This window comes from Panthera onca, chromosome D3 (genome assembly GCF_046562875.1).
Source record: "Panthera onca isolate mPanOnc1 chromosome D3, mPanOnc1 haplotype 2, whole genome shotgun sequence".
Classification (NCBI taxonomy): domain Eukaryota; kingdom Metazoa; phylum Chordata; class Mammalia; order Carnivora; family Felidae; genus Panthera; species Panthera onca.
This window is the reverse complement of record NC_138350.1, coordinates 47901618-47928125: the sequence shown is the minus strand read 5'-3', so window position 1 is coordinate 47928125 and position 26508 is coordinate 47901618. Positions and strand designations below refer to the sequence as shown.

The 26508-nt window shown below is 35.2% G+C and overlaps 1 protein-coding gene across 3 annotated transcripts in view; it reads right to left on the bottom strand.

The window, feature by feature from the left end:
- Positions 1–26508, bottom strand: part of TAF4B (TATA-box binding protein associated factor 4b) — a 178949-nt gene that overhangs the window by 67412 nt on the left and 85029 nt on the right. For all 3 annotated transcript variants that reach the window (XM_060613490.3, XM_060613489.3, XM_060613492.3), the window contains one exon: positions 19608–19718. In XM_060613490.3, the coding sequence (XP_060469473.1) occupies positions 19608–19718 (111 nt within the window). The remainder of the gene's footprint in view (positions 1–19607; positions 19719–26508) is intronic.

The following is a 26508-nucleotide window of genomic DNA, read 5'->3' as shown; positions in this document are numbered from 1 at the left end:
TCAGACAAATTCACACATGCCTTGGCAAAATTCAATACGAACCATCATAAAAACTCTTTAGTCAACTAGGAAGAGAAGAATTTCCTCAATGAAAAACCTACAGCCAATATTATACTTAAAGGTTAAATACTGAATGTTTTTTGCCCAAGATCAGAAACAAGGCAAGGATGTCCACTTACCATTTCTATTCAACACAGTACTGGGGATGTTAGCTAGTGTTCTAAGGCAAGAAAAAATAAGGGAGAAGCATAAAGACTGAAAAGAAAGAAGTACTCTAAGGGAGCATGGGTGGCTCAGTTGGTTGAGCATCTGACTTCAGCTTAGGTCATGATTCTCCTGGTTTGTGAGTTCAAGTCCCACATTGGACTCTGGTGTTGACAACTCAAAGTCTGGAGCCTGTTTCGGTTTCTGTGTCTCCCTCTCTCTCTCTCTGCCCCTCCCCCTCTCGCACTCTGTCTCTCCTCTCTCAAAAATAAACATTTAAAAAAATTAAAGAAAAAAAAGAAAAGAAAGAAGTACTCTGATTTGTAAACAACGTTGATTGTTTAGCAAATCTTAAGAAATTTATACCAAAAATGATCAGAAAAATTAAGTAAATTTAGCAGATCAGAGGATACAAGATTTGATATATTAGCAACAAACTGGAAAGTATAATTAAAAAAATACTATTTTGGGGGTGCCTGGGTGGCTCAGTTGGTTACGTGACCGACTCTTGATTTTGGCTCATGTCATGATCTCATGGTTTGTGAGTTCAAGCCCCGTGCTGGGCTCTATGCCAGTGGCTGGGAGGCTGCCTGGGATTCTCTTCCTCCCCTCTGGCTGCCCCTCCCCCCCAATAAATAAATATAAAAGAAAAATACCACTTTGGGGGGTGCCTGGGTGGCTCAGTCACATAAGGTCTAACTCTTAATTTCAGCTCAGGTCATGAGCTAATGGTTTGTGAGATTGAGCCCTATGTGGGATCTGCACTGACAGCACAGAGACTGCTTGGGTCTGTCTGTCTGTCTCTCTCAAAATAAATAAATAAACTTAAAAAAAAAGGAAAAAAAAACATTTTGGGGTGCCTAGCTGACACAGTTGGAGGAGTGTGCAACTCTTGATCTTGGGGTTGTAAGTTTGAGCCCCAGGCTGGGTGCAGAGATTACTTAAATAAATATCTAAAAAAAATACCATTTCAATAGCATCAAGAAAATATCTATGTATAAACATAATGAAAGACTTCCAAATAGAAAGTTAAAACACTGCAGGGAGAAATTAAAGATGACAGAAATAAATGGAAGGATATATGACAATCACATGGCCTCAATATCATTAAGATGTAAGTTCTGTAAACTGATCTACAGATTCAATGCCATCCTAATAAATATCTATACATTTTTGTAAGAATGACAGGATGATTCTGAAATTCATATGAAAATGCCAAGGACCCAGACAGAACAGCCAAAAACAACCTTGAAAAGGGACAAAGTTGGAGGATTTGATTATCTGATTTCAAAATTATTACAGTAAGTAAGAGACTGTGGTATTGGCATAAGTATAGCAAAACAGATCAACAGGATAAAGTATGAATATGCATTTCTACATATACATACAGTTAATTGGTTTTAAATATAAGTCATGATAAATGGAGAAAGTCTTTTCAATAAATGGGATGGAGTAACAAGATATCTATATATAAAAAAATTAGCCTCAACCCCTAAAACTTCAGATCAGACATAGAAATTAAATTACAAAGATCAAACACTTTAAAAAACGTAAGAAGATCAAACACTTAAAATGTAAAATGTAAAGCTACCAGGGAAAAATCTGTGAGGCTATTGGTACACAATTTTTTTTTAGGATATAGAAAGCAGTAAGTCTAAAAGAAAAATGATAAAAATGATAAATTACACTTTGTCAAAGTTAAGACCTCCTGTTCCTCCAAAAGACACCATCATGGAAATAAAAGTACACTGCTAAGGGAATGTGAAATGGCACAACCATTTGAAAAACTGTTTAGAGTTCCTTATAAAGTTAAACACACATTTATCTTATGATTCAACAGTTGCATTCCTAGTTAACTAAGAGAAATGAAAATGTTATGTCCACAAAATGACTTTTACAAGGATGTTCATAGCAGCTTTATTTGTACCTGCCAAAAATTAGAAAGAACGCAAGTGTTCAATGAATAAAGAAATTATGGAGCATTTATACAATGGAATACTACTCAGCACTAAAAAGGAATGTTACTACTAATATGTACAATGTGAGTAAGTCTCAAAAACATAAATGTGGAATGAAAATTTAAAGACAAAAGAGTACATTTATGTATGATTTCCAATTACACAAAGTTCTAAAACAGGCAAGACTATGCTATGGTAACAGAAATTAGATCAGTAACTGAAAAGGAAAAGGCTGGAGGTGGTAATGACTGAATAGGCATGACAGAACTTTCTGTGGCCACAGAAATGTTTTCTATCTTAAATTGGGATGATGGTTATAATCAAAACCAGCATGTTTTATTGTAAATAAATTATATCTTGACCTTAAAACCAAGTGCAAAATTCATCTGAAGTTTTAAAAGTCATTCGTTCCTCAAAACTTCCCCCAAAGGCACATGGTTACTCTTCTCTACTATCTGGTGTGCTCTGGTATAAAAGTTTGACAGGCACTGTGATGTCAGAATTCCATATTCACAAATATTATGACAGGTAAAGAGAATGTAGACAAAGAAATGTTTATTCCAATATTATGTGGAAAGTTGTCTGTAAATAAAGTTACCTAGAAGATCTTTTAACACCCCAGAATACATTCAACTCAGAGATTGTAAGTATTATTGAAGTGCTTGAAAATTTAAGTGTTAGCATTTCTCTATGAGGGTGTTATTACAATACTGAGTAAGACTGATGTGTAAGCTTACTGAGTAAGCTTGATGAGAAAGTGGATGTGTCTTTCATATTGCATAATATTTAGTAACACTGGCCCCTTGTCACAATATGTTTGTAGCATAGTCCCAAATCTTGAGTCACTGTGTCAGAATAATACCCCACACATTTCCAATTACTTCATAGTAGGTACTGCCCCCCAGTTGAGAACTGCTTGTCTATAAGCTAATGAGCATATATAAGCAGCATGAAAAATTATCCCATTAATACATGTAATCTACCATCCCATTTTAATTCCAATGCTGATAATTTCACTAATGACTACCTTTACTTACTTAATCTTCAAAAGAAAACAAAAGTGCATAGTTTTATGTGCCCTACTGAAGACTGACTTGGGAGGATAAACAACGACTGATTTTGTTGAAAACTCTAATTAGGGAAACCAAATACAACCACTGACAACACTATCGACAGCACCAAACTACAAGACAATATATTACATACAATACATAGACAAACTACAAGAAATAACATTAGAAACCAAACTACTAACTGGAGTGATAAATCCAGAAGATGACTGATCATGGTCAGAACCCTCCAAGTCCATGAATGTGCAATGGTGGGCTTAGAAAAAAAAAAAAAAAATCAGGATACTTCCAAGGTGTTTTTTGTGGCAGAAAATTAGCAAACATTCTAAGCTAAGTCAGGCAGACATTAACTAATTTGCTTTATGGTTTCAATATTCAAACGTGCCTTTCATGTATCAATCAAAACACAACATAATAATTTAATGGCAAGAAAGGCTTGTTAGTCTACTAGCATTTTATTGATACATGCAAATTTAAGAATGGACACTGAGAACAAGACTAAAGAATGGAAAAGGACATAAGGCCACCTACATGCCTGTTACTAAGAAGAGAAAGATAAATTAATTGGCACATGGTCCTATATTAAGAGACTGAATTAGTAATTAAAAAACTTCTACAGAGAAGTCCAGAACTAGATGGCTTCACTATAAAGTCTACCAAACATTTAAAGAAGAATTAACATGAATATTTGATAAATTCTTCCAAAAAACAAAAAAGGAGGGAACACTTCCTAATCCATTTTATAAGACCAGTATTATTACCCTGCTACCAAAACCAGACAAAGACATCACAAGAGCACAACAGAACAATTTCTGAATACAGAGGCAGGAATCCTCAACAAAATACTATTAAAGAAAATTTAGCAGCATGTAAAAAGAACTTATACACTGATAACCAAGTGGGATATATACCCTAGGAATGCACAGTTGGCTCAACGTGTGAAAATCAATGTAGTACATGTTATTAGTAAAAGGGAAAAAAGATAATCTCAACAGAGGCAAAAAAGGCTTCAGACAAAATCGAACACCTTTTCATTGGTTAAAAAAAAAAAAAAAAAAAAAAAAAAGACAAACACAAAACAGGCTAGAAACAAAACAGAATTTCTTCAACTTTAAGAGCATCAATGAAAAACCCATAGCTAACATCATACTTAATGGCAAAAAAAAGAAAAAGAAAAAAGAAACCTTTCCACCTAAAATTAAGAGCAAAAAAAGGTGTCTGCTTTTACTGCTTCTATTCTTCTTGTACTGAAGGTTCTAGCCAGGGCAATTAGGCAAGAACATGAAAGAACAAGGCATCCAGAAATGAAAGGAAAAAGTAAAACTACCACTATCTGCCAATAACATCATCTTGTATATATAGAAAATCTTAAAGAATTCACAAAAACTATTAGAGCTAATAAAAGAGTTCAGAAAGGTTGCTGGATGCAACATCAATATACAAAAAAATCAGTTCTATTTCTATATGCGAGCAATAAGCAATTGAAAAATGAAATTAAGAAATCAATGACATTTATGACAGCATCAAAGAGAATAAAAATACTTAGGAATAAGCTTAACAAAAGGAAGTGCAAAATTTGTACACTGAAAACTACAAAACATTGTTGAAAGAAATTTCAAAAGACTGATAGGCATCAAATGTTCATGGACTGGAATACTTAATATTGTTGGGTTGGAAGTACTATTCAAACTATCTATCTATTCAATGTAATCTGCATCAAACTCCCAACTATCTTTTTTTGCAGACATTGACAAAATGATTCCAAAATATATATGTAAATGTAAGGGACACAGAATAGCCAAAACATCTTGAAAGCAAAGAGTCCAGTCTAGAAAAATCACTTTCTGACTGGAAAATTTACTGCAAAGCTATAGTAATCAGGACATTGTGGTACTTGCAGATAGACACATAGATTGGCAGAATAGAACTGAGAGCCCAGAAATAGACCCATACATCTATGATTAATTTATTTTCTTTTTTTATTAAAAAAAAAAATTTTTTTTTTTAACGTTCATTCATTTTTGAGACAGAGAGAGACAGAGCATGAATGGGGGAAGGTCAGAGAGAGAGGGAGACACACAATCCGACACAGGCTCCAGGCTCCGAGCTGTCAGCACAGAGCCCGACGCGGGGCTCGAACTCACGGACCGCGAGATCATGACCTGAGCCGAAGTCGGACCCCCAACCGACTGAGCCACCCAGGCATCCTGTGATTATTTTCAACTAGGGTGTTAAGACTGTTCAATGGGAAAGAATGGTCTTTTCAAAAAATTGTGCCAGGACAACTGGATATCTACATGCAAAAGAATGAATTTGGACCCATCTTATACCGTATACAAAAAAATGAACTCAAAAAGGATCAAAGATGTAAATGTAAAAGCAAAAACTATAATACTCTTAGATATAAATCCTGTGACACTGGGTTACAAGCAAGCAAAGAAAAAGACTGATTGGACTTCATTTCTACAAAGTAAATACACAAATGACCAAAAGGGACATGAAAAGTTGTCCAATGTTAGTAGTCACTAGAGAAATGCAAAACAAAAGCCACAATGAGATACCCCTTTATGCCCACTGGAATGGCTATTAAAACAAAAACAAAAACAGACAACAACAACTAACGACCATCATGTAGAGAAATTGGAACTCTCATGCATTATGGGTAGGAATGTAAAATGGTGAAGCTGCTATGGAAAAGAGTTTGGCATTCCTCAAAAAGTCAATCACTGAGTTATTATTATATGACCCAGTAATTCCACTCCTAGGAATATACCCAAAAGAAATTAAGTATTCAGCCATAATTAGGAATGAAGTACTGACAAATGCTACAATACGGATGGCCCTTGAAAACATTATGTGAAGTCAAAGAAGTTAGACACAAAGATCACATATTATATAATTCCATTTATATGAATGCTCAGCATAGCAAATCCATAAAGACAGAAAGCAGATTAGTGGTTGCAAGGTGCTCAGAGGGAACAGTTAATGGCTATGGAATTTCTTTTTTGGAGTGATGAAAATGTTCTGTGATTAAATAATGGTGATAGTTGCACAGCCATGTGAATACACTAAAAACTACTCAACTGTACACTCTAAAGTGGTGAATCTTACAGTATATGAATTTTATCTGAACAAAAAAATCCCACAAAAGATCGGCACAATCTGGTAAGTCAAACAAATTGGAATAAACATTTCAAAAGCAACTTGTAGTTACTGTTTTCAATACTTTACGGAATTCTTGGGGAAAATGCGTAAATAGAAATTCACCAATATACTCTAAATGTTATTAGAAAGTAAAGTACTATTGCGATATCTAAGGCAGATATATTGCTGTCCAAGTAAACTTGGGTTTTCACTGGTAACATTAATTGACAATCTGAACATCTAATTTGGGGAAATCTCACAGAGAAACTAAGTGTCATTTAAACTATGGAAAGATACGCTTAGCAAAGGAGTTACCAACCACTTTTCCCATAAACATTAGTTTGTTGTTAATTAACACTCATCTATCATCACGTTGGAAAACCCTCTAAGGCCTGGTATTTATCAAAAGCAGTCCTACATCACACAGGCAATTCGTGCTCTTCACAGACACTGAAGTTGGAACCAAATAGCTGCATACAAGGCTGAGACAAACAGCTACTAGTACATTAGGGAATAAGCATAACAGTATAACTGGTCATGTGAGAACAGTACAATTTAAGAAATCTAAAGACAGTCATACTAGTCTAAATTACAGAAGCAGTATGCTTATAGACACACTTTCAAAAACTGCTTCTTGGGAGCCCGACAACTTTTAGGAATCATCTTAAAGCTTGACAAGTTAAAAAAATAATCTCTCTCAGCATAAGCCCATTATTATGCTAACTATAATTAAAGTGCTTTGAAGAAAAAAAAATTTTATAAAGCCTCAAATATTCCATATAAAACTGCATTAAAACACTATTTGCCCTGGGGGGAATGGTGACCAAAATACTTAATGGAGCAGAGGAATGTAACAATAAAAATACTTGAAAAGACATGGAAATCTTAAAGGTTCACAGACAGCTCTTCACAGATAACTTGTATTTTATATACATTATACTAATTTCCAGTTTAACCACAGATATCCATGGCCAACTGCTAAAAAGACCACCATGCTAAGGTTCATTAATGGTGTCCTGTATCACAAGCTCCAAGTACTTCCCTAATCATGCTCAGTTACAAGGCAGAATAGCCAGACCAGCTGCCATAAAGAAAACTAACTGTTTAGACCATAAATTCCAAGCAAGCTGAGGCCTAGTTCTATTCTTCTCACCACTGTACCTAGCACAGTGGGGCGACTGAATGAATAAGTGAATATAAATGCCATCTCTCCTGAATAGAGAACAGAAAGGAGATTAACCAAATAACTAAGAGATAACAAATGGCATCAGGCTTTTAGAATAACAATATCCAGTACTGAGATACTAATAGACACACACTTTCATATACTGCTGGTAGAACTATAAAGTAGTTAAACATATGTCTTGATGAAAATAAAAATTTTAAATATAAAATTTCACTTTAAAGAGGCTGGGCAAGAATGCTGTTTAAAAGAAATCACCAGGGGTGTCTGGGTGGCTTAGTCGGTTAAGTGTCCGACTCTTGACTTTGGCTCAGGTCATGATCTCATGGTTAGTGGGTTCAAGCCCCACGTCCGGTTCTCTGCTGTCATGTCAGCTCAGGGCCTGGAGCCTGCTTTGGATTCTGTGTCTCCCTCCCTCTGCCCCTCCTCCGTTTGTGCTCTGTCTCTGCCTCCCAAAAATAAACATTAAAAAAAAAAAAATTAAAGAAATCACCAATCTGAGGAATCGAAAGGTATAAGTGACAGGGACAAGAAAGGGACCTAGGAAGAGTTGACAGAGAGGGACCCACTGGAAATAAAATAGAGAAAGTAAACAGAATAGATTTCCAGACAGTAAGTGAAAGAGGTAGGCTTTGGAGCTCCTGGTCAGGTCAACAGAGCAGAGCAAGATTTCTGGAAAAGGGGGATAGTCCCCATTTCAGGTCAAATGAGGTACATGTTGCCTCTAAAATCCAAATGTGCCACTTTGTGATGGGAAAAATCAGCTAGGTATAGCAGGTTGTTATTATTTTTATTTATTTATTTATTTATTTATTTATTTATTTATTTATTTATTTATTTAATTTATTTATTTTTTACCTTAGAAAAGGTATCTCAACATAATCCAAACCACTGGACTCCTAGAAAGTTCATCAAGGTAACAGGCACCTGAATTTTTGTGAGAATTATCCTCTCTCTGGCATGCATGCACTTTACCAAAATGTCTATAGGAGTTGTTACATCCAACTCAGCAGATCAAATCATCATGGAACCAATATAATGGATCAGCATATGTCCTATGGAAGGGAGAGGCTATCCAACTCCTTGCAGGCTAGCTTATGACATAAAGTTTGATATAGCCCTGAGATAAGTTAGTGGAGGTATACTGCTGACACCACCAGTTGAAAGCAAATTAATTCTGATGGTTTTGCCTAATAAGTATATAGAAAAAAAAAAGCATATATCAGATCAATATTTCCATACCGAATGCCAGGGGTTGCATTGATTTGTTCCAGCAATAAAACCTCACTTGGAACAACTTTAATTGAAGCCACCATTTGATTAAGCTTATGATAACCCACTATCGTTCTCTAAGATCCATCTGTCCTCTTCAATGCCAAACAGTTAAGTTGAATAGGGATGTGATAGGAATCACCACTTCTGCATCTTTCAAATTCTTAATGGTAGCTCTGCAGTCCCTCCATGTAATAATTTATCTTGGTAAGTAGATAACATTCTAGTGGCTTCCACAGGTCAGTTAACCAATGTGGGATCTCTGTTAGCTGTTCAATATGTCTACTCCAATTATGCATTCCAGAAAAATGGAAATAACCGACCACATTGGGCCCACTGTTAGATGGGCCTAAGCCAAAACTCCATTGACTGATAGAAAACAGTGGTGTTTGGAATGTTCTAGAATTCATTACACTCAGAGTCAATATTCAGCAATCCCTAAAGAGTCTATTTCTCATTCCCCAATGTCCATTATTCTAGTAAATGGCTGCAGGTCTTTGGGGGAAGCCTAGAAGCAGATCAACAGTATAAATTTTTGGCTATATGGCAGGACCCAGCTTTCCCTTCATTGAAAGGTTCTTGGACCTGGCTTACATCTGGGGACAGATTGAGGGGTTATAAACTCTGTTGAGGTCATTCAAGTCACACTTCTGTTCCCCAGGTCTAGAGCTCTTCTGTATATAAAAAATCAATGAATAATTCATAAAGTTTCCCATCTATCTCAGCTGTACAGATACTATAACCAAATTCACCCATGAAAAAGATCTCTGCCAACTCAGAATTCTGATTACCGCTTTGGCTTTCCTTACCATTACAGTAACCACACCCTCACCCTTTGTCTTTTGCAATTAAGTGCCAGTATTTGTTGCTGTCACCTGGGATTCCATTACTCCTGAATAATTCAAGGATCCTAATTTGATGGCAATAGTTATCCTGTCATTCTTTTAAAAAACAGCCAATAGAGCTCTTCAAGGATGTTGGGGCTCTCCTCCTGAGTGGATTTCTCAGAGCTCTGAGAAAAGGAGTGGTCTCTAGACTCACCTGGGGAACACGTGTGATCAAGTTTTTTGTTTTTTTAATGAAAAACCCACTCTAGCATTCTAATCTCCTTAAACCTTTGGATAACTTCCTCTATACTATATAAATAAAGTTCTAGCATCTATCTCAACTTTACTTAGTTTAGGCCACCTTTTAGTGTAGTTTTTAGTTAACTAACCAAGCAAACTGTTAGAACCACTCATAGCCCTCTGACCTAGTACCTTCAATCTGGAATCTCTGCTTAGTGAGCCTTTATCAATAAATTCAGCCTGATTCAATTTTACATACCTTCTGCTCTATTCCATTCCTATACCATCCCCCAGGTAATTGCAGATAAATCATTTATTTCTTTCAGTGTGGATCACACTTCCTCATGGGTAACACTTAGTAGGTAAGTACCTCATGCCCTGGGGGCTGTTGCAAGGGGGTTACAGAGGTATAAAAGCAATGAGAGGTGGTGAGAGAAGATCAGCAGTCTCTTAAAAAGCAACTTAACTACCTTAAGGCAAGCCATTATAGATTCCTCAGGAGACTAACTTCCCTCAGACAGAGGTAGGATGGTAAAGTAAAGGTGGCTAGGCAGAATTAAGGAGTCCAAGGTACCTAGCTTCACTGGAATCTGCCCATATTCCCCACCCCAATTTTCAGTTTTCCATTCTTTCTCTACATAACCTTAACACAAGAGACTACCAAACTAGAAGTTCAATTTATATGTAACTCAGCCACCTGCAGGATTAGATTTTGGGTTTGGTTTTCAGAAATCTCTGCCTTTGGCTACAAGAGATAGGGGTTTCTTTTACAGCAATCATAGAGGATTTCACTCTTTATGTGGATTCTGAGCTCAGAAGCTAAAGCCGTTTCCTTTCCTAAGTTCCCCAATATAGTTTGAAGGGATCAACCTATCCCATTATTATTATTTTCATGTTAAAATGTTCTGTGGCAGTAAATACTTGGTCTCCCATAGTCTTACCTTTTATGGGCACTTGATTACTAGTGTCTAAAGCTGATAAACTAACTGCTTTGGTATAGCAAGCCATGGATCACCAGTGTCCCCTCTGCCACTCGAAAAGGCTGCTAATGCTTTTAAATGTAATTAGACCTGAGAACCAATTCTGGAAAACCTAGAACTAATTTAGGAGCCCATCATTACTACATTACTGTTCTTCTACAACTAATTATGATACAGGTGTCTTTATCAGTCAGCATTTGAACAGAGAACACTAGGAATGATAGAGAATATGGCATTTATAATGGAGATTTGGCCTTAAGTAATGGTGAACCTGGTCAATTTATGTTCAGCTGTTGATTCTGTCTGGGGCTGGGCCTGGCCCAGTGTTTGGAGAAGCCGATAGAGAGGAAATGGGGGAAGCTGAGGAGCCCTGTGGCTCTCCCATGCCAAGAATGTTTGTGAGTTGCAGTAGCTCCCAGGGTGCCCATGCTTATCTTCTGAGAGTAAGAATATGGATGCAGTCTCACTTCCACCTTGCAAAATCAAAACACCTCAATGCCCACAGTAACCAGGAACTATGCAAGAAAAGGTATTCTGGGAAATGCAGCTCTACCTTACCAAATTTGACATAATACAAATACACCATACCATCTTTGTCTTTAAAAAAAAAAATACTTGTTTGGATTTGACCTAAGTGTTAACTTTAAAAAAAAAATTTTTTTTTAATGTTTATTTATCTTCGAGAGAGAGAAAGAGCATGAGTGGGGGGAGGGGCAGAGAGGGAGGGAGACAGAATCCGAAGCAAGCTCCAGGTTCTGAGCTGTCAGCCGAGCCGGATGCAGGGCTCAAACTCACGAACCGCAAGATCATGACCCAAGCTAAAGTCGGTCGCTTAACCAACTGAGCCACCCAGGCATCCCCCTATGTTTTAACTTCTAACCCTTTCTATTATTGCTTATTTCTGCTCTCACACTTTCAGTTCCCAAGGGTCTTCCATTTTCTCTAGTCATTGTTAAAAATAGCTTTTATTCTTGTTTCATGTTTGTGACACATTCTGCTTTTTACATTTTTTTTTTCTAGTTTCCTACTGCTTCATACCTTTTTTTCCACATTCTCCTTTTAACTTTTCATGTAAGAGGTTTCCCTTACATATCTGCTTATCCTTGCCAACATGTTCATATTAATACTTAAGGCCTCTTCTCTTGGTTATTATTATTATTTTTTTAGAAACAATGCCTCCAGTCTCTAGTCAATTTCAACTCAAATACTACTAAATACTCTTATTGCTGTTTTCTCTTCTCTTCCTTATTCTTGTGTATTTATGTTTTCACTCCTTTACCAATATTTAAGGGAAATTTGGGAAGAAGGAAAGATAAATCCATAATGTGCACTTTAACATATTTCGCATGAAGTCCCTGAACATGGCTGACAAAGTCAACCTCTGTATCTCTGGAAAATTTAAAAGAGGCAGATCTGTTTATGGAAGTGTGAATTAAATAACATTTTAAAAATGAGGAGCTACTTCTTTATTTAAAGTAATAACATGCTCTAAATTCCAGCCAATCTATGTGATATTTATAGCCAGTGTTAGATGACAATAAGTATGTTTAAATCTCCAAGTCAGCTATAATAGATAACAATGCACACTTCAGAAGTTATGGTTCCACTGTAGCCTAGCACAAAAGAATGGTGGTAAAAAATGGCACTACCTGTGCCCCTCAAGAACATAAAGATTAAAGCTGTGCCCTTTCATGTCAAAAAACCTATTTTTGATTTCAAACTTTTAATTTATTGCTAAGCAAAGTTTCGTAAAAGCCCTTTCTTCTCTTATCCCTCTTATTTTTTTTTTTTAAGTTTATTTATTCATTCTGAAAGAGAATGCATGGGGGGTTGAGGAGGGCAGAGGGGCAGAGAGAGAGAGAGAGAGAGAGAGAGAGAGCGCATGTGAGAGAGAATTCCCAGCAGGCTCTGCACTGTCAGCGTGGGGCTTGATCCCAGGAACCTTGGGATCATGACCTGAGCTGAAACCAAGAGTAGGAGGCTTAACTGACTGGGCTACCCAGGCACACACACCCCCTCCCCCACCGAAGAGTTAAAATCTTATAGGGTAGCATTCTAGCCTGCTTCAAGACAGAGCAAACATATACTATCCACTTGATAATTTCTTCATTCTGGTTAGCAAATGAACACCATTTTAAGCAACATATACTAGACACATCAATACTATAAGCACCATGTAGCTGATTTGGTACTGAAACCACTTAATTTTAAAAGAAATATCAGCAATTTTAAGCCAATTGAATAAATGTTCTCAAGAGGCCTCATTTATTTATGTTTGTAAAAAAGCAATGAGAGTAAAACTGCATGTTGAAATTCCAAAATGTGTACTTTCATAGCTCCAAAATTGCTTTTATGTGTAATGATGGGATTTTTAAGATATGTTATAAAGTAAAAATAAAACCTATCTTTATATTCAACAAAAATGAAGAAATATCATTATTAATGTTGGATCATTAATAAGCTATGTGAACTATTTGAAAGTACTGTTAATAAAGATCCTTTCTAATCCAAGGATCTAAAATTAATACAGGAAGTACAGTTAATGTCTTAACATTCCAAAGGACCCCACGCACATGATCTAAGCAATATACATAAGCAATACAAACATGCAAACACTCTAAACCTTAAAGTAGGTTCTAATTTACTGTTATAAGTATCTGTATAGCCTATATTAGTTTAAAAACTAATTTCACATTTCTGTATATGTGTATATATAAATACATATTTATATAAAAATACACCCACACCCACACATAAAACTTCAAACCACAGCAGTAAATTAAGGACAAATTCAAGTATTACCAAGCAGTAAATTTTAACTATTTCCCTCCCTTAAAAAATTTTTTTGGATGTTTATTTATTCTTAGAGAAAGAGAGAACACAAGCAGGGGAGGGGCAGAGAGAGAGAGAGAAGAATCTGAAACAGACTCCAGGCTCTGAGCTGTCAGCACAGAGCTGGACATGGGGCTTGAACTCACTAACCTCGAGATCATGACCTGAGCCAAAGTTGGATGCTTAACTAACTGAGCCACCCAGGCACCCCTATTTCTTCCCTTTGTAAAGCTGACAGGTTTATGGTATAAATAGTTGATTCAAAATGATAATTGGTACTTGTTGCTTTTTGCCAGGGTTAACACAAGGAAGACAGTAGCTGATGCTATTCAACTTTTTAAAAGACTTCTAGAAGAGGAAAAAAAAAAAAAGAAAAAAAAAGGACTTCTAGAAGAGAATATCAAATGTAAATCTATAAGGGGCCAGTTTATTTTTTTACATTAAATATAATTTATTGTCAAATTGGCTTCCATACAACACCCAGTGCTCATCCCAGCAGGTGCCCTCCTCAATGCCCATTACCCACTTTCCCCTCTCCCCCACCCCCATCAACCCTCAGTTTGTTCTCAGTATTTAAGAGTCTCTTACGGTTTGTATAAGGGGCCAGTCTAATATATGGGTTATACAAATCTTTAAGGATAAGAGATAATTTTGCTTTATTTTACATAACAGAAAAAAAATACTAAAGGACAAAAGTCCAAAACTAATTTCTCCAAATGTATTATTGTTGATTTATTATCAACAAAAATGATAATCTATGAATGTGAAAGGTACTAGTAAGCTTAATTTTCTGCATTTTTAGTAGACAAAAAAAAAAAAAAAATGCATTTAAACTAAGGAGTTATTCTTCAAAGAACCAGACTCTACTTCACTCCCCTCTGGGATTATCTGCTTATCCTAACCAATTTAAATCAAATAGGTAAGATTTCAGGTTCCCATCTACAAAGAAGATAAAAAGTAAAGCCTCAGTTTCTGGTTTTATACATAACTTCTGCATTCTTTGTGAGGGAATAAGACAAATGAATAAAGAGTTTTAAATAATTCCAGTTAGGGGCACCTGGGTGACTCAGTAGGTTAAGCATCCAACCTAGGCTCAGGTCATGGTCTTGTGGTTCGTGAGTTCAAGCCCCACGCTGGGCTCTGTGCTGATTGCTCAGATACTGGAGCCTGCTTCAGATTCTGTGTCTCCCTCCCTCTCTGCTCCTCCCCTACTCATGCTCTGCCTCTCCCTCTCAAAAATAAACATTAAAAAAATGTTTTTAATAATTCAAATTAATGCAATTTAAGTTACTGGGAGGGCAAATAAATCAGTAATAAACCTAAAACATCATTTCTCCAGTTTCTCATTTTTAAAAGAAAATGGCCTTTAAAGTTAAAATATCATAAATAAAAATCAACAAATAATAGTCTTCAAGCTAATTTCAAAATAAGGATTGTACTAAAATGTTACCAGCTCATTAAAGAAATGGATATTTTCAATTTAGGTTAGCATTACTTAAAAGTACTGTTATATAATACAGTAAAATCTGACAACTACCTAAGCTTAAAACCCAAGAAATATAGGGGAAAATGTACACGCCTAAATTCTCAAAACTAAAGAAGCACCAAGCAAACACACTATTCAATACATTTAAACACAAGTTATGACACATCTGTTTTGAAATTTAAAATTAATAATCTTGCATTTTAATGCCAATAGACAAATCATATAAACTAGTTTTTTTTTATCTCTGAACACCAAAAATACATTTCTCTCTGACCCCTAACCTATGACCTTTCTCAGATTTGAACATACAGTAAAAGAAAAAAACACTTAAAAATCTCTGATTATTGTAAACCAGGGAATGTTTTGTTTTTAAAATTTGTGACAAACTCAAATGAGATAGAGAAGCAAAGGTCTCAAGAGATTAATGGTTAACATTTCAAATTTACTATGGACCATGAAGACTACTTATAAAATATGATTAAAAGATAAAATAATGGTACTATTACTATGATGACAATAATGATAATTTATTAAGTCCACTCGTGAGGCCAGAAACTAGCTAAACACTGCAGAATCCAATCTTTAAAACATTACAGGCTGGTATTATACCCATTTTCCAAATGGGGAAAATTGAGGTACTGTGTTTAAAGGAGGTGTCAAAAATTATAAAACTTAACAGTAAAGAACAAAACCCAGATTTGTCTGTGTTCAAAGCAAGTGTACTCACCCCATGTGCTATAATATAGGATTTATTGTATAATACTAATAGAAAGGAAGGATAGGAATTTAGATATCTCTATAGCTCTTTCTCAAAGGAGGTGTAAATAATAACTCTGTGGATGGGAAAAAAAAATTATAAATAACTATTCTCGCAAAAAAGAAACAAGTATGCTAAGTCATATATATAGGAATATGCTTCATGATGAAATAGCATGCCCCAGTTTTAATAAAATATTTACACACATTCATATACAGAGACCAAAAATAAAGGGCAGTGGGTCATCCTGTGGTAGAGAAATAATAAAAACATAAAAACTCTCCACTGGGCTAGTTTTACCATATTTTTATTTTTTGATTTTTTTAATGTTTGTTTATTTTTGAGAGAGAGAAAAGAGTGAGGGAGGAACAGAGAGAGAGAGACAGAGAGACAGAGACAGAGAGAGACACAGAATCTGAAGCAGGGTCCAGGCTCTGAGCTGTCAGCACAGACACCGATGTGGGGCTCAAACTCATAAACCATGAGATCATGACCTAAAGTTTGATGCTTAACCAACTGAGCCACCCAGGCATCCCTACCATATTTTTTCAATACATTAAGATGTGCAACCTTGAGGACATTATGCCAAGTGAAATAAACCAGTAACAAAAATACAAATACTATATGATCCCACTTACATGAGGTATTTAAGTAGTCAAGTTCACAGAATCAAAGTGGAATGGCAGTTATTAGGGGCTGTGGGGAAAATGGGGAGTTCTTAATGGGCATAGAGTTTCAGTTTTACAAAACGAAAGAGTTCTGTAGATATGTTGCACAACAAATTGAATACACTTAACGCTATTGAACTGTGTAACTTTAAAATGGTTAGGATGGGGAAAAATAAAGATTTTGTAGTAATACATAAATAGATATATATCAATAGAATTAAAAATTAAAATTTTATTTCCTCAATCAGTAGCCACAGTTCAACTGCTCAACAGCTGTATGTAGCCATTCAAGACAGCATGGATACAACATTTTCTCACAAAAATTTCTATTAGATAGCACTGGATCACAGTATACAGAAATAGACCCAAATTCATATGGGAATTTGTATTCAATACTGAATCTGTGTGATAAAGGTAGCACTTCAAATCAGTGGGGAAAGAATTATTGAGTAAATAGTATTGGGACGATTTGTGAGCCTGGGGGAGAACAAAGAAGAAGGGAATAAAGATAAAGCCATATCTTAACTCCTACTCAAAAGAAATTCTGGATGAATCAAAGATTTGTACTTAAAAAGTGAAATGATAAATGTATTAACACATAATTCTAATTAAGAAAGGCCTTCCCAAATAGAATGGAAAGCCAGAGCACAAACACTCAGAAGATCTTCTTTTTAGGAAAATAAAATACTTTACAAGAAAGCCTAGACAACTGGAAAGGGGGGTGGAGGGGTGTGGTGTGTTCCATTTTCTTAATCAATTGAAAAACGTAACTCAGTTGCAAAAAGTAAACTGAAAGTACCAATATACATAGGAAAAAACTACTCAATTTTACTTGCAATTTAAATACTCCATTAAAAATTACATTTTCAACCATCTAAGGGCAAAGATAATCTCAGTGTTAATGTTAAATAGGAACTAATGGATTTAAAAACTGATACAACTTATTCAGAGGGTCATTTTTAAATATGTAACAAAAATCAAAAGCAACAAACAATATTTATGGATAAAATGATACTGAGTCTAGAACTGACTAAAATAACCTGAGGAAGGGGCACCTGGGTAGCTCCGTAGGTTAAATGTCTGACTCTTGATTTCAGTTCAAGTCATGATCTCATGGTTCATGAGTTTGAGCCCCATGTCAGGCTCTATGTTAACAGTGAGGAGCCTGCTTGGGATTCTCTCTCTCGCTCTCGCTCTCTGCCCTTCCCTCCCATCCTCCATACATGCTCACTCTCAAAATAAATAAATAAACTTAAAAAAAAAATAACCTGAGGTATAAAAAACCAGAGAAAGTTGGTACAGATTTAAATAAGACTGGGTATACATTGATAGTAGGTGTACCAGAGTGGTGAGTATATGGGGGGGATTCATTATACTATTTTTTGTGTGTTTGAATTTTTCCAAAAAGTTTTTCATGTTATGCATATCCTTTAAACCAGGAATTCCATTGTTAGGAATTTAGCCTACAGTTACATTATACAATGTAAGTTCAAGAACGTTCTGGAAGAAAACTAAATTTCCATTACAGAATGGGTTGAGTAAATTATGTTTATCTACACATTGTAATGTCCTATACCTTTAAAAAGTATGGAGGTCAATTATGTGATGGAGATTACAGAAAAGGGGAAAAAACATCAAGGGCAGAACAATAGGCATAGTCTGATCACAATTAAGTAAAAACAAAATCAAGCACGTGGATCTGTGAACACCCATAAGATACATGTGCATATTCATAATAAATTTTTAGAAGGCTATGTCAAAAATCTTAATAATGGTTTCGTCTGGTTGGGCAGGAGACGGGGAACTAGAAATCTGTGAGGAGGGACACTTATTTTTCAAACATTTTTTATACTGTGATTTTTTGGGACACCTGTGAACATATTGCATTCATTATATTTATAATAAAAAACAACTAGATTTTTTAAATCCTTCCTCTACTGAGATGATTGTCATTTATTCAGGAACTGTCAATGTTCAGGGTATATGTTAGGGAGGAGCTGGTCTCAAAGCATATTTAAATTTTACAGAGCAAAACAGATGAGCCATGGCTCTCCTATTGCTGACCCTACCTCAGTGGTACCTGTATCTCACCCTGATAATCGATCCACAAATCTAACATTACATCAAATAATTGTTCTACAGATGTAGGTCAGCTTCTTTCTTGGTGCTAATCAAACAATTAACAATTTTTATTGAGTATGTAAGTTCTGTGGAGGAATACAAATGAATAGGATTATATCTGCTCAAAAAGTTTAAAATCTTGCAAAGAAAAAATATGCATCATATAAGGAACAGAGAAGAATCTGCCATGCAAACACATTATGTACTGAGACAAGAAGTCAATGAAGGAATGTGTAATTGGGGTTCATGGAAGAAAAAGATGTCAGATTTGATCTTAAGATATGAACTGGGGGCATCTGGGTGGCTCAGTTGGTTGAACATCTGACTTCGGCTCAGGTCGTGATCTCATAGTTCATGAGTTGGAGCCCCACATCTGGATCTCTGCTGTCACTGCAGAGCCTGCTGCAGATCCTCTGTCTCCCTCTCTCTCTGCCCCTTCCCCACTCATGCGGGGTCAGTCTTTCTCTCTCTCAAAAATAAATAAATATTTTTTTAAAAAACTTAAGAAAAAAAGATATGAACTCGATTTAGATATACAGTAGGAAGAGGATTATCTAAGACCAGTGGAAAGAATGCACAGAAATAAAAAACTGAGATAATGTGACTCATTATGAGTAGAGACGGGGGTGGGTGGAGGGAAAAGGAAGAAGTATAAAATAAGTAATCAAGAGGAGTAAAGTTCAAGGTGATATATATCCTAAAAAAACAGGCAAAGTTAATATTTTATAAAATAGGCAAAGGAGAGTTTTAACAAGCATTTGGCAGCACCGGCATGCAAGGTAGGATAAACTATGTACATGTCTTTGCTTCCTTTTGGCTTGCTTTCTTGACATGAAAAATAAAATAACAAACGTTACTTCAATACCTCACTTCCAGACCCAGATTCTAGTGGTCTCTTCTTTCTTGGTCCAATAGCCGCAAGAGCTGTGAGGTTAGCATCTCTATGCTGTATCTGCGCAAGCTCCAACTGTTGTAACTAGAAGATGGAACAACAACAAGAAAAAAGTCAATGTTTTCAGAGTCATGCTCAGAAGGAGGAAGAAACTGATCATTAAGCCTATTTCTGTGTTCTTTACCAAATAAGTTACAGTATAAAATAAATGATAAATTCCCCTAACAGTCAAGAGCACATCATTTCCTAATACCTTTACTCCAACAAACTCTTTAGTCCTGAATCTCTAAACAATAAGAGGCAGAATTTAGGTAAGGAAGAAGTATAGAAGAAAAGCCAGAAAAAAAAAGGGCATCTAGTGCTTAATCTATCCTTAGTTTAATCGCAGGTAAGAAATACCTGAAGAATAAATCGAACAGTAAATTGGAGACAAATTGGCCACACTATAGTCAACTTTTTCAAAATAAAAGTTACTTGAAAATAAAGACAGTTTTTGTAAATTATAGGAAAGAGTTCTATGCTGTATGGTTTACAAACTACTTCCTTGAAAATTTACTCATTTAACTCTTACAACCACATTAAAAAGTATAATATTAATTATAATAGGATAGAAAGTTATACATATATGTACCATGTACCATCTTTTTTTTCTTTTACTAAGGAAGACATGCCCTAAGAGCTTAGAAAAACTTCATAAAGGTTACATAAATAAATAAATAAGTGGTAGAAACAGAACTCAGAGCCAAGTGTTCTTATTACAAGCCCTTTCTATAGATCACACTTTCACATGGATTTACTCTATATTTATCTTCATGCTAAAAACTGAAAGTACTATTTTGCTGTAGAGTTTTTATCATAATTAACCCAGAATATCCAAATCTACAAGATATAATTTACTATGTGGGTACTCATGAAAGGTGCTCATGAAAGATGCCCCATTAAAAGACAGATAAATAAGACATTAGAACTGTAAAGTAAATACATGAAACCATAGTATCATTTTACAAGGGCAGGTGAGTGTCAAATGGTATTTCAGAAAGAAAAGAAAAGAAAAAAAGAAAAGAAAAGAAAACAAAACAAAAGAAAAGAAAACAAAAGAAAGAGAAAAAAAGAGAAAGAAAGAGAAAGGAAAGAAAAAGAAAAGAAAAAAGAAAAGAAAAAAAAGAAAAAAGAAAAGAAAAGAAAAGAAAAGAAAACAAAACAAAAGAAAAGAAAAGAAAAGAAAAGAAAAGAAAAGAAAAGACAACCAAGTCAAAATAAAACATCACTACAAGGTCCTTAAGCTTCTCCAGAAGAGGAAGAACATTCAGTTACCATCAAAATCTTATTACTATGGAGAGAAATGAATAAAGAACCTGCCATTGGTTGCTAAACAAATATTCAAACAATATCAGGCTCTAAGATAGCCAATTGAAAGTAATCTGTTGAGGAGCCCTATACACACACATTGAACATTCTTTAAAAAGAACATTGACCAGGGTACCTGGGTGGCTCAGTCAGTTAAGCTTTAGACTTCAGCTCATGATCTCACAGTTTGTGAGTTTGAGCTCAGCATTGGGCTCTGTGCTAACAGCTCAGAGCCTGGACCCTGCTTCAGATTCTGTTTCCTTCTCTCTCTGCCCTTTCCTGGCTTGTGCTCTGTCTCTCTCAAAAATAAACATCAAAAATAATTTTTTTTAAAAGAGAATTGACCAAATTTTGAACATATTAAAAAAAGAGCAGGATGAAAATAGTAAAGTTTGTGGTGAAATAGGCAGTCTCAAGGAGATACAAAGTAAAGACCACTTCAGGATATTTCATAGTATTAGAGGAAAGACCAAAAATAATCCCTAGGTAACTGAGTCTTTAGTAAAGCAGAAAACATAACTAAAAATAAAAAAAAAAAAAATTAACTAAGAACCATTCTCCATTTGCTTTTCACAAATTACAGGGAAGAAAACTCTCTTTTAAACTGTAGTTTTACACACACACACACACACACACACACACAATATATATATATATATATTGCTAAAAAACTGTTTTCAGGGGTTGTAAACTGTCCTTTGTTGATGCTGGCCTTTTAAAAAGTATAGATAGTTTCAGAGTCTGATGCTGTCATAATCTGGAACTTCTAGGTGACAAAATGTGATTTTAATTAATCTACCCTGCAGCACAAATCAAACTATCAGCTATATTTTTTAAGTCTTTCCCTGGAGAAAATTAACATCTGCAAGATAGTCACAACAAATAAAAAGTTTTTAAATTGACCTCTGTCATCAAAATTCCCTACCTATGTAGTAAAACATTTTCTCCCACTCTGCAAAGTATACTTTGGTTTTCTGAAATCTCACATGTCTTAAGACAGAACACCCAAAACAGGTCCATTAAAAAAAAAAAAAAAAAAAAGAACCTGACAAATTAGACTTCATACAAATTAGAAACATTCTTGCACTACAAAAGACATGGTTAAGAGAACAAAAAAACCACACTATTTATATTTAATTTCTCTATTTTTCTTTTTGTTGCCTTATTGTCTGGGCAATATAACACTGAGTAATAGTGATGAAAACAGACATCCTTGCCTTTTTCCTAATCTCTGGAAGAAAGCATTCAGTCATTTCATCATTAAGAATAATGTTAATAGTAGGGTTTCAATAGTTGCTCTTTATCAGGTTAAGAAAGTCCTCTTCATTCCTAGATTTTTGAGAGTTATTCTTATTAATACATATTGAAATCCATCTAATGTATTTCTGCATTAATTGATATGATCTTTCTTAGATTGTTAATATGGTAGATTACATTCACTGATTTTTTAAATCACAGCTTTGCATTCCTGGGGGGGTAAACTCCACTTGGTCATGATATATTATGTTTATACATTGCTACATTTGATTTGCTAATATTTTGTTGAAGATGTTTACATCTATGTTCACAAAGGATACCGAAGTGTTTTCCTATTTTGTAATGTTTTTCTGGTTAGTTATCAGGATAATACTGGTCTCATAAAATGAACTGGAAGAGTTCCTAACTCTTCTGTTTCCTGAAAGAAATTGTGGAGACACGGTATTAATTCTTCTATAAATTTTTGGGAGAATTTACTAATAAGTAAAATGATCTATGCCTGGAGATTTCTTCATTGAAAGGTTTTAACTATAAATTAACTTTAATAATTACAAAACTACTGAGGTTAGCTACCTAACTTGGCTAAGTTTTGATAGATGGTGCTTTTGAAAAAACTGGTCATTTCATCTAAGTTGTTGAACTACTTGCATGGAGTTGTTCTTTTGTATTCCCTTACCCTGCAGGGTCTGTAGTGATTTCCACCTCTTTTTTCCTGATATTGGTGATTTGCATCTTTTTTCTTTCTCAGTCTAATTAGAGATTTGTCAATTTTATGATAAAAGAACTAGCTTTTGGTTTTACTGTCTCTATTTTTTCCTTTTGTTATCAAAGTCATTGATTTCTGCTTTTATCTTTATTATTGACCTTCTTCTGCTTGCTTTGGATGTATATTGTTCTCCTTTTACCAGTTTCTTAAGATAAAAGCTTAGATTATTAATTTGAGACCTTTCTTCTTCTCTAACATAAGCATTCTTCCTATCCTTTTACTTTTACCTACATCATTACATTTGAAATGAGTCTCTTTGTAAACATATAATTTAGTCATGGTTTTGAAATCCATTCTGACAATCTCTATCTTTTAACTGGTATATTTAGACCATTTACACTTAATAGAACAACTTAGATGTTTTTGGATTTAGGTCTACCATTTTATTATTTCTTTTCTGTTTGTTCCTTCTGTTTTTCATTTCTGTTTCCCTTTTCCTACTTCTTTTGGGTTATCTGAACTTTAAATATTTCACTTTAATTTACCTATTGTTTTAAGTGGTGGCTTTAGAAATTACAGTATACTTACTTAAAATTTCAGTCTACTTAGCGGGGCGCCTGGGTGGCTCAGTCGGTTAAGCGTCCAACTTCGGCTCAGGTCATGATCTCACGGCTCGTGAGTTCGAGCCCCACATCGGGCTGTGTGCTGACAGCTCAGAGCCTGGAGCCTGTTTCAGATTCTGTGTCTCCCTCTCTCTCTCTGACCCTCCCCCGTTCATGCTCTGTCTCTCTCTGTCTCAAAAGTAAATAAATGTTTAAAAAAAAATTAAAATTTCAGTCTTAGAATCCATAATTTACCAATTCAAGTGGAATACAGATACCTTATATCCTTTTACTCCCCACACTCTGTTATAATTTTCTTATTTTTACATATGTATACACTGAAAATCCGACAATGTTAGAATTTTTATTTTTAATATTTTAAAAAGCTTAAAGGCAGACTATATACCATTTCTGTTGCTTTTTCTTAATTCCTAATGTTTAAAATTTTCCTTTGGTATCATTTTCACTTCATTCTGAAGAACTTCAATTTCCTTAAGCATTTTTTTTTTTTTAGAGTAGGTCTACTGGCAAAAGATTCTATTCTTGTTCCTGCACTGTCTTTATTTCACCTTTATTACTGCAGGGTATTTTCACAGGATATAGCATTCTGGGTTGGTTGACAGTTTTTTTCTTACAGCACTTTAAAAATATTTTGCTACTTTCTTTTGGTTTCCATGGTTTCTGATAAGAAATCTACAATCACTTGAATTGCTGTCCCTTATTAGACAAGTGTACACCTCTCTAGCTAGTTTCAAGAATTTTTTCTCTGTCTTTAGTTTTCTTAGATGCAACTGAATCTGACTTTCTCTGTGATTAACCTGTTTGGGGGTTCACAGACCTTCTGGAATCTTTAGGTTTATGTCTTTCTAAATTTGGGAGGTTGTTAGCCATTATTTTTCCAAACATATTTTTAGCATCTTACTCTTTCTCTTCTGGGACTTCAATAACATTAATGCCAGACCTTTGGTCATTGTCCCACAGGTCTCTGTGGCTCTGTTTTTCTGTTTTTTGTTTTTGATCAGTTTTCTCCTTAGTTTTTGGATTAGATAAATTCTACTTGTCCATCTTCAAGTTCACTCTTTACTCTTTTGTCTCTTTTCAACTATCCAGCCAAGTGTTTTATTTTGATTACTATTATCTTCAGTTCTAAAATTTCCATTTAAAAAAATAAATTTCTATTTTAGAAATTTATTCCTGATTCTTCAAGTCAAGTAATTTTGAATAGTACCCTGAACATTTTAAATATTATAAGACTCTGGGTCTTCTTTAAATCCTTTGGAATATGACATTTTAATTTTAGTATGCAGAACAGGTCAGTTAGATTTAGGCCACAAGTTCCGATGTATCTTCTGTTAGCTCAAGCTCCAATATGAGTTCAGTTTTCAAAGCCTTTGTAGTGCTCACTGGATATGTCCCAAATGCGGACCACTTGGTGGTCAGTCTGGGACCTAGCATTGCTCTGTTAGTTCCACTTCTTTTTTTTTTTTTTTTTAATGTTTATTTATTTTTGAGACACAGAGCACTAGCAAGGGAGGGGCAGAGAGAGACACACACACAGAATCCAAAGAAGGCTCCAGGCTCTGAGTTGTCAGCACAGAACCCGATGTGGGGCTTGAACCCATGAACTGTGAGATCATGACCTGAACTGTCAGACCATGAACTAAAGTCAGATGCTTAGCCGACTGAGCTACTAAATCTCCCCTGTTAGTTCCATTCTTAAAGTCTTTATGTATGCTGATTAGAATCAGATTCACATATGACAAATGTGTTGCTCAAGCGTGGGCCTAGGAGTCTAAAATAATAATACAGGCTTGCTTTCCTGAGCTCTTCCCATTTCACAATCTTCCCAGTAATTTCTGGTTCCCTAGTCTCCTCTTTCTGTCCTCTGGCCAGAAAGCTGGGGGCTTTAATTACTCTGCTTTGCCATACATATCTGTGACTGTCCATGTCAACAGTAAGCAGCACGAAGAATGGGGGTGGGGAGGTGCAGGAGGGATGGCAACCTCACTGCTGGATTCGTGGTATTTTGAAGTCTCATCTTTTTCCCCAATTTGCCTACTATTTTCAAAACCGTCATAGCTTCTCCATGCATTCTGTTCAGGTTTTATAGCTGTATTCAGTGGGAGAGACAGTCGGAAGTGTTTTTACTTCACCAACTGAAACCTTTAAAAGCTGGTTTAACCAGAATTCTGACAACAGGTTTCTGTTAAATTATATTCCTACTAAGCTTTGTTTCATAAAACTTAAAGCCTGCTTGCTTACTTACACCAGCAACACACACTTTGGTCCAAAAAGATCTAACAGGCTTGGCAAGTTCTCTTTTAAGAGTACCCTTACTCCTTCCTATGGCTAATGAAAAAGGCAGAAGCCTTCATTTCCCTTATCACAGTCTTCTCTGATAATAAGCATAAGTCCCCTAAAATCCAAGTCAGTGCCCTAGAGAGCAATAGAGCAATGGTGGTTGAAGATTATTTTATTCCTGATGTTTAGTATCTGTCTCTGTTCATTTTTAAGTACAACTATGATAATAGTCACTTTAATCAAGTCCAAAACACATTAACAGATTACCTTAAAGATCACACAAACTCTCAGATGTAAAGGTCAACAGAGGTACTTCTTGATGCTAAGCACATAATTTTGAAAGACAAAAGATTTTTTAAAAAAATTAATGAAAAAGGAAAGCAAAACTGAAGCAGAATTAGAGGAGATGCATAAAGAATGAATAAATCAAGTATTATATAGTCAAGTCCCTCCACGGACACAAGGACATTATTAACAGGAAGGACTAAATTATTTAGATAATTATGACACTGACACTATAGAAAATTCAAAACTGTGTTTCTTTTTCATGCTTAAGGCAGGCAAGATATTTAAAAAAAAAAAAAAAAGGCAGGTGCTGAAAGTACAAGAGACAACAGCAGAGCTGTCCTTCAAAACAAATGATCCAGAAATATGAAGTGCT